Genomic DNA, 8,937 nt, shown 5'->3' on the forward strand with positions numbered 1-8,937 from the left:
CTGGTCGGACTCCGGGAGCGCTATGGTATCCCGAGGGGCTATGTTCTTGGCGTGCCTGAACCGGGACAACGGGCGTACGACCCGGTCCCGAAGGGTTTCGCCTTAACCCTAGACGCCATGGAGGCGGGTTTGCACCTCCCCCTGTACCCCCTCATTGTGTCCTGCTTGTCTTTCTGACGGATTTTTCCATCTCAAGTGACGCCGAACTTTTGGCATTACTTGGTGGTATTCTTGGGGAATGCCACTACGCCAATATCGCCCCCACCTTCAACCTTTTTCTTTCCTGTTATCGCCTTACCAAGGGTTCGGGGGGTTACTTTTTGTCTGCCCGGAAGGGCTTCCGAGTCGGAGGGGCTTCTTCTAATAATAAAGGGTGGAAGGGGAGGTTTTTTTACGTCAACCGCGCATAGGACTGGGGTTTCGGAGTTCGTTGGTCTGCGAGGGCGATCGACAACACCACCCCATGTTTGGGCGAAGCGGAGCGCCTCGACCTGGGGAGGCTCAGGGAGATTCTCCCCAGGTCCCAGGCCCTCCGGAACATGACCGAGGAGTGGCTGGTCGAGGCGGGTCTCAGCCCGATGCCTCTGGGTACGTTAGTCGACGTTTGGTTCGGGTATTTGCGTGGTTCATCCTTGGTGCTGATGCTTTTCTCATCTTTTGCAGAAATGGTGAACCTTCGGTCACTCCTTGGAAACGATACGCCGCAAGCCCCTCCTCCAGCACTGACGACCGACTCGCAAGCCCCTCCTCCAGCGCTGACGACCAACTCGCAGCCCGGCACAAAGGATGCCCCACTGGAGGTCGAGGCCGGGTGCCCTCGGAAGAAGGCAAAGGCGGCGCCTTCAAAGGGGGCTTAGGAGGGCCCCCGTTGGGGCGAGGCTGGGCCTAGTCGGCGTGCGGCTGGGAAGGATCCGCGGCCGACCTCCGTACGCAACTTGTGCCGACTACCAGCCGGGGACGGGGAGTCGTTCCTGACGCGGCTGGTAGGGGAGGCTCCACTCGGGAGGCCCATCAACCCCCTGGTCGCCCGCTGGGGTGGTTTGTCCCGGGGGGACAGGGTGTGGGCCGGAGGGGACCCCACCGCAACGTTCCTTCGAGGCGCGCTTCATCCCGACATGGCTCGGGATTTATACGTCCTGCCCTCGGAGGCGTTGCTTAACAAGTCCGCCTAATCTTTGATCTGGGTAAGTGCTTCCCTTCTTACTTTAGTTAGTTTTGTTCGTCTGACGCTGCCCCTTTTTAACATGTCCTTTCCTTTCGCAGATCCTTCATTATGCGACGACCCTGATGGATAGGGTGCGTGACACCGGGCGGATCATCGAGGGCCTTATCAACCGTAATGCCAAGCTCCACCGCCAGGTCGAGGAGGTCCGTGTCGGGGCCGGTCCGGAGGCCGTGGCAGCCACCGAGAGGCGCGCGGCAGAGTCTAAGGCGGAGGCAGCTCGCCTCTCGTCGGAGCTCGAGGCCTCGAAAAAAGCGAACGAGGAGCTCCAAAAAACAATAAGGTTGGAGCGGGTCGAGCTCCGCCTGTTGAAGTCGGAGACGAGCGCCATCAGCAAGAAGCTGGAGGGGGCGAAGGCCGAAGCGAGAGCGGCCTCGGAAGCATTGGCGGAGGAGGCCTGCCTTCGACTCATCAAGGACAAAGAGCTCCTCGAGGCGTATAAGAAGTCCGAGGGATTCGAGCTTGGGCTCACACGGACGGGGCGGGTATCCTTTGAGTATGGATACCGGATTGCCACGTCCCGTTTCCGTGCTCGTCACCCCGACCTTGAGGTAGAGGAGAATCCCTTCACTTCTTACCCCGAGGATCAAAGGGTAGACATGCCCGAGGAGGTCCCATTCGACGACCGACTAGACGCCCCGTGAAAAGGGGATTTTGTTTTTTTGTTTTCTAAGGCGTTCAGCCTGATTTTGTAGGTGGGGGTCAAGTCTTGTAAGCTTGTTTTTTTGAAATGAAAAAAGGCTATTTCCCACGCATTTGGCTCCTGCTGGTCGGCAAGCTCCCTAAACAAATTCCTTACGGTTGTATGACTTCCTTTGCTTTAAACAAAGAATTTCTTAAGGTTTTGGACGTTCCAGGTTCTTGGCAGGGAAGAACCGTCCAATCTAACTAGTCGGTATGTGCCCGGTCGGATTATCTCAACGACCCGATAAGGTCCTTCCCATTTGGGGGCTAGCTTCCCCCTTGCTCGGGTCGGGTCGCTGACCTCGGTCTTTCGCAGGACCAAGTCGCCTAACTTAATCGGCCGGGGTCGTACCTTTCTATTGTAGACCCTTGCGACGGCTCTCTTGTAAGAGAGGGCCTTCAGGTGTGCGTCGGCGCGTCGCTCCTCGAGCATGTCGAGGCTGGCGCGAAGTCACTCGTTCGAGACTTCCTCGTCATAGCTCCTTGTCCGAAGGGTGGCAATAGCCACCTCGGCTGGCAAGACAGCTTCGGTTCCGAACATCAGGCTATACGGGGACTCTCCAGTCGCGGTCTTGGGAGTGGTTCCCAGTGACCATAGGACGCTAGGGAGTTCGTCGGTCCAGGCCGATCGGGCTGCGGACACTCTTCTTTTAAGTCCGTCCAAGATGGACCGATTGGTTACCTCTGCCAGCCCGTTCGTCTGAGGGTGGGCCACCGAGCTGAACCTTAGCTGGATGCCATGACTGGAACAGAACTCCCGGAACCTTCTACCGGTGAACTGGGGTCCGTTATCCGTAATAATGGTTTTGGGCAACCCGAACCGAGTCACTAGGTTTCTCCACACGAACTTCTCCATTTGGTGTTCCGTGATTGTCGCCAATGGCTCGGCCTCGACCCACTTTGTGAAATAATCCACTCCCACGATGATGTACTTCCGTTGCCCCGAAGCCGGTGGGAAAGGTCCGAGCAGGTCCAACCCCCACTGTGCGAACGACCACGCGCACGCGATGGGGCTGAGTGGGACCGTGGGCTGTCGGGGTGCGCGAGAGTGTTCCTGGCACGGACCACACCACTGCGCGAAAGCTTTCGCGTCCCGGCACATGGTTGGCCAGTAGTAACCTTGGCGGAGTGTTTTGTGCGCAAGGTTCGCCCGCCGATGTGTTCTCTGCAGACTCCCTCATGGATCTCGGCCAGGACCGCTTGGGCCTCGTCGGGCTCCAAGCATCGTAGGAGGGGGTAGGTGAAGGACCGCCTGTAAAGCCGCCCACTCTCCTCAGTGTACCACGCATGTGTACGACGTAGGCGTCGAGCCACAACTTCGTCGTGGGGAAGGGTCCCATCCCGCTTGAAGCGTAGCAGCTCCTGTACCCATGTGATTGGCGCACTGCCGGGGGCCGTAGCTGCTACTTCGATGGCGCGGGTAGGAAGCTCCTCGACCTCCGGCCATGCTTCGCGGGTTGGCTTCGACGCCAGCTTAGCTAGCGCGTCGGCTCGCTCGTTCTCCTCCCTCGGAACATTAGACAACGTAAAATAAGGGAACTTGGCAGTCATGTCCCTTACCCGTGCTAGGTATTTCGCCATGGTTGGGTTCCGAGCCTCGTATCCACCGCTGAGCTGCTCAGCCACAAGCTGCGAGTCGGTGAGGACATGTATAGCAGCCACCTGCATCTCGAGGGCCAACCTGAGTCCCGCTAGGAGCGCCTCGTATTCCGCTTCGTTGTTAGTGGCTTTAAACCCGAAGTGGAGGGAGCGCTCAAACGAGCGTCCGTCGGGGGCGAGCAGGACCAGCCCTGCGCCGGCACCCTTCGAGCTGGCCGAGCCATCCACATGAAGAATCCAAGCTTCGGGAGGTTGCTCGAGATCCCCGTCTGCCATCCGCGTTAACTCCACGATGAAGTCGGCTACCGCCTGGGCCTTGATGGCGGTCCTGGGCACGTATCTTATCTCGTGTTCACCGAGCTCCACCGCCCATTTGAGAAGTCATCCTGCAACATCAAATTTAGATAAGACCTGCCGAAGAGGTTGGTCGGTGATGACCTCCACCGGGTGGGCCTGAAAATAAGGGCGCAACTTCCGAGCTGACAGCACCAGGGTGAGTGCGAGTTTCTCTATTGGCGGGTAGCGCTCCTCGGGTCCGTTCAGGACATGGCTGACGTATTAGATCGGAAGTTGCTCGCCGGAGCTTTCTTTGATCAGGACGGAACTGACTGCATGTGGGGAGGCTGCCAGGTAGAGGCCCAGCTTTTCCTCAGGAGAAACAGAGGCGAGTCGGGGGAGGCTGGCCAGGTGCTGCTTTGTTTTTTTGAAAGCTTCCTCGCACTCCGTCGTCCACTGAAAGTTTTTCGGGTTTTTGAGCGCCCTGAAGAAGGGGAGGCAGCGATCACCCGACCGGGCGAGGAAGCAGGACAAGGCGACAAGCCTTCCGTTAAGTCGTTGCAAATCTTTGATCGTCCGGGGAGACTGCATGTCGATGATTGCCTGAACTTTCTCCGGGTTGGCGTCAATTCCTCTTTCATGTATGATGAACCCGAGGAACTTCCCGGAGGTGACGCCGAAGGCGCATTTTGTGGGGTTAAGTCGCATACCGAACTTGCGTAGTGTGGCGAACGCCTCGGTCAGGTCGGCAAGGTGCGCTCCGGCCTCTTGGCTTTCCACGATCATGCCGTCCACGTAAACCTCCATGTTCCTGCCGATCTGGTGGGCGAACATCCTATTCACCGTTCTTTGATATGTGGCCCCGACGTTTTTCAACCCGAACGGCATGACCTTATAGAAGTACACCCCTTGCTCGGTGAGGAAGGTCGTATGCTCTCTGTCTTCAGGTGCCATCCTGATCTGGTTGTATCCCGAATAGGCATCCATGAAAGAGAGGCGTGCATGTCCGGCCGTTGCGTCGACCAGTTGGTCGATCCTCGGGAGGGGGTAGTAGTCTCTTGGGCATGCATTATTGAGACTAGTGTAGTCAACGCACATCCTCCAGCTTCCATTGTGTTTTTTCACGAGGACTACATTGGACAGCCATTGGGGATATCTGGCTTCTTCTATGAAGCCAGCCGCTAAGAGACGGCCCACCTCCTCTCATATGGCGCGTTGCCGGTCAGGGGCCTGCCGCCTGGGTCTTTGCTTCACCGGGTGAGCGCCAGGTGGGATGTTGAGATGGTGCTGTGCGACCCCTGGATCGACGCCCGTCATGTCAGATGGGGACCAGGCGAAGATGTCGGCATTTTCCCGCAGGAGACCGATGAGTTGCTCTCGTTCCTGTTCGGGTAGTTCCGAACCAACTTTGATCGTCCGGTCAGGCCGAGCTTCTTATAGCGGTATATCAACGGTGGATCCCCTCGGCTCGGGATGAGGGGTCGGCTGTTTTGTTTCTCGCGGATCTTCCAGTGGCGGCTTGATCCTGGCCCTCTTGTGTAATGAAACGGCGGTCGAGTAGCACCACCTGGACTCTCGGGGGCTTCCGGTAACTTCACCGACCCCAGCGTGAGTCGGGAACTTGATGGTTTGGTAGTAGGTCGAGACGACGACCCTGACCTTGTTGAGGGTCGGCCGACCGAGTATGGAGTTGTAAGCTGTGGGAAGGTCGACCACCAAAAAGGTGGTCATCACCGTCTTCGACCTCGGTGTGGCCCCTAGGGTCAAAGGCAGAGTAATAGCCCCCAGGGGTGATATTGAATCTCCAGTGAATCCGGTGAGCGCTGAACACATCGGCCTCATATTTTCCCTAGCCAAGCCGAGCTTCTGGTAGGTGTCGAAGTAGAGTATATCGGCCGAGCTCCCAGAGTCAACCATGATCCTTCTCACCTGCGCGTTGGCCACCGTAGCCGATATCACAAGGGCGTCGTTGTGTTCGGGTCGCTCGGATACCCCGGTCGGGAAGGTGATCTCGGGCTCGGGCTCGTGTCCAGGGGTTACGTCTAGAGCGGCTCTGGCGTACGCCTTCCTTCCCGACATGGAGCGCCCCCCCCGATGCGGGACCGCCAGCGATTACGTCGATGTGTCGCTCGACGGGGCCCTCCGGGCGAGGTGATAGCTCTTTGTCCGGCAGAAAGTAGTGGCCGAGATGCCCTCTGCGGATGAGCTCCTCGATTTGCCTTTTTAGCTCATGGCACTATTCAGTGTCGTGCCCATGTTGCCGATGGAAGCGACAATATTTTGAACGGTCTGCGAGCTCCTGCGGGTTCCTCATTGGGTGGGGCTCCTTGAGCAGTCCCTTCCCCTTCTCATGGAGAAATATTTCTGTTCGGGATGAATTCAAGGCGAGGAGAGGAGGCCTTGGGTTGGATCTATCCAATTTACGCCGGGACGCAGCGGGTTGTTGCTGTCGGGGCGGCTCCGACTTGACCTTTTTGTGCTCCTCCCGTTTCCCAGCCATCCACGTCTCCGCGGCGATGAACTGACTAGCGCGCTGAAGCATTTCGGGGACCGCGACGGAGGGTCGTTCCATGAGAGACCAGAAGAACCTGGAAGGCCGCAAGCCTGTCATGAATGCCTGCATCAACAGAGAGGGGTGAGCATCTGACAGCCCACGAATTTGCGTCGTGAAGCGGTTCACAAAAAGGGAGAGGGGCTCGTCCTCCCTTTGGTTAAGTCCGAGGAGCAACGCCACGGACGGCTTTGGTCGAGCGTAAGCCAGGAAGCTAAGCTCGAAATCCGTGGCGAGTTGGTCGAAGGAGGCGATGGTCCCAACCTTTAGGGTACTGTACCACGCGCGGGCCGGCCCCCACAGGGTTGTTGGAAATGCCCTACACATCAAGGTGTCGAAAGTCCCGTACAGCGCCATCAGGGCGCGAAAAGCGACCACGTGGTCCGCTAGGTCAGCGGCGCCGTCATACGCATCCAGCGAAGGGAGGCGAAAGTGTGACGGGATCGCTTGATCTTGGATCTCGGGGGTGAACGGGGATCCTTGCTGACCATCTACCCCGAGCTCTCCTTTTGACTTTCGAACTTCCTGTTGTACTTCGTCGAGTCTTTGACTGACAAGGCACAACTAAGCTCGCAGGACATTTGTAGAGTCTGCGGACGGAGCCTCGCGCTCGGGGCGGCTCGCCGTGTCTTCTGCCTCCCGGCTCCCGGGCCAGGTCATCGAGTTTCGAGGCGAGCCAGGGAGCTTGGGAAGTGGTGCGTGAGTCCGGACGAGGGTCTCCTGTTGCTGCGAAGGTCGAGTCGTATGCGGAGTGGTCCGCTGGGAGACGATCGGGATGATAGTCTGCACCATGCTTTTAGAGCTCGGACTTGATGAGCGAGGTCGTGAAAGGCCTCTGGTGACACCGGCGATGGGCCGGCGGGTGCGCCGTCGGGAGGTGACAAGCCTGGGTCATTGAACAATTGCCAGTAACGTTCCAACGTCGCTGCGGGCGTTCGTCCCGGGTTTCGTCATGCAGGGGGTGTTCCCCCGGGGTGGGGAGCCCGACGGCTGAGGGCTCGCCAAAGTGGATTCGCTGATTGCTTGACATTCGGACGAGCCCTCCTTCTAGCGCCATTCTGTTGTGGGAAACAACTTTGAGCCGTGGCCTCGGGGCCGACGCGGCTCGGTTCGGGTCCGGACGACGGGGATCTCCCTGGGGCGTTCCTCGAGCCCGCTAGGGTGGTCGAGTGCGGTGGTTCGATCGGGACGATGTAGCCGTCTCCTCCGGGAAGGAACTCCTCGCCTGCGCGTCCGACGGGGACCTTCGGCTTCACACCTGCACAAAGGTTGGGCCGAGGTGCTCGGCCCGACCCCTCCGACGATCAAGTCAGATGATAGTGGAGGGGGTTTCAGATAAAGAAATGTTTTTGTGTCCTTCCCTCTCTTTGAAGAACGAGAGGATATTTATAGAGAAGCTTACTGCTTCCTGAGCTGCCCACTTGCAGAGGGCAAGCTGATAGCGTCTGACGCTTGGGTTGGCGTGACGTGAAGAACGAAGCTTGAGCAAGGTGTTTAATGTGCCTCGATCGACGTTTCGATCTGCATTGATCACGTGCTGTCGCGTCGATCGATGCATGAGGCGTCATCTGACGTCAGTCGAGTCTTATCATAATTACTATCCTCATCAAAAGGACAGGACAATCATGTCAATTTTGTTTGGGATGCCCCATTTCAGGATATCCTCCTTGTCCTTCTCTATTAGAGTTGGAAGATCGACGATAACACCGGGAAGATTGACATTTTTCCTCTCACCAAGGACTGCAGAATTCTCGTAACGGCAGCGAACTAGTCCTGACTCATTGTCGGAAGCAAGCACCGTAAGTGTAATAGTCCCGTCAGCACATAAAATGGCACTGTTTGGCTTCAAATCCTCTGCTAGCTTTTTGTAGCTCATTGATATCATGTTTTCATCACCCTTTATGCTGTAATCTGTAGTGAGAGTGATTTCTTGGCCCTTTTGTAGATGGATAGGTTTGCCATCTTTCAAAAACCCAGTCCGGATCTCAGGGCCCTTCGTATCGAGCATGACAGCGTAGAGGATTCCGGTCTTGTCCATCACGGCGCGGAGTTTGTCTAGGGTTTCCTAATGGTAAGCGTGGGAACCGTGGGAGAAGTTGAACCTGGCCACATTCATCCCCGCCATCATAAACCTCTCGATCATCTCCTCGGACCTCGAAGCCAGGCCCAAGGTGCACATGATCTTAGTCTTCGGTCTTCTCCTCGACGCCTCCGCCATTCCCGATAAAGCTCCCACAGGTCCTACCCTCCCGGAGAAGAATCAGAGACCGGATCAGCAAGATGGGTCTGAGGAGTCGACGAGCACCAATGAAGCCGACGGCGTGGCAGTGTCGACCATGATCCTTCTCACCTGCGTGTTGGCAGTGTCCTACTCACGCACCACTGGACTTGATGAGCGAGGTCCCCGAGGACCGCCATCACTGGCGTGGCAATGTCCTACTCACGCACCACTAGCGTGCCCAGGACCGCCATCAAGGCCCAGGCGGTAGCCGACTTCATCGTGGAGTTAACGTGGATGGCAGACGGGGATCTCGAGCAACCTCTCGAAGCTTGGATTCTTCACGTGGATGGCTCGGCTAGCTCGAAGGGTGTCGGCGCAGGGCTG

General features: G+C 57.6%; 2 protein-coding genes across 2 annotated transcripts; both read right to left on the reverse strand.

Annotated features, from left to right (window-relative positions):
• Nucleotides 1-6,017: 6,017 nt before the first annotated feature.
• Nucleotides 6,018-7,124, reverse strand: LOC135638373 (uncharacterized). The gene is made up of 2 exons (XM_065151485.1): nt 6,931-7,124; nt 6,018-6,882 (listed from the first exon to the last, which is right to left on the reverse strand). Exons 1-2 carry the CDS (start codon nt 7,122-7,124, stop codon nt 6,018-6,020), a joined length of 1,059 nt encoding a protein of 352 aa, XP_065007557.1.
• Nucleotides 7,125-7,938: 814 nt separating this feature from the next.
• Nucleotides 7,939-8,370, reverse strand: LOC135638374 (pyruvate kinase, cytosolic isozyme-like). The gene has a single exon (XM_065151486.1). The coding sequence runs from the start codon at nt 8,368-8,370 to the stop codon at nt 7,939-7,941; it is 432 nt and encodes a 143-aa protein (XP_065007558.1).
• Between the last annotated feature and the right edge of the window lie 567 nt (nt 8,371-8,937).

This window comes from Musa acuminata, chromosome BXJ3-5 (genome assembly GCF_036884655.1).
Source record: "Musa acuminata AAA Group cultivar baxijiao chromosome BXJ3-5, Cavendish_Baxijiao_AAA, whole genome shotgun sequence".
NCBI lineage: Eukaryota > Viridiplantae > Streptophyta > Magnoliopsida > Zingiberales > Musaceae > Musa > Musa acuminata.

Excerpts from the sequence above, each read along its gene's own strand:
- LOC135638373 (XM_065151485.1), bottom strand. The coding sequence starts at position 7,124 with ATGGTGCAGACTATCATCCCGATCGTCTCCCAGCGGACCACTCCGCAT. Across the intron at positions 6,883-6,930 it reads CGCCCCGAGCGCGAGGCTCC|TCAAAGACTCGACGAAGTAC; the intron begins GTCCGCAGACTC and ends GTGCCTTGTCAG.
- LOC135638374 (XM_065151486.1), bottom strand. The coding sequence starts at position 8,370 with ATGGACAAGACCGGAATCCTCTACGCTGTCATGCTCGATACGAAGGGC.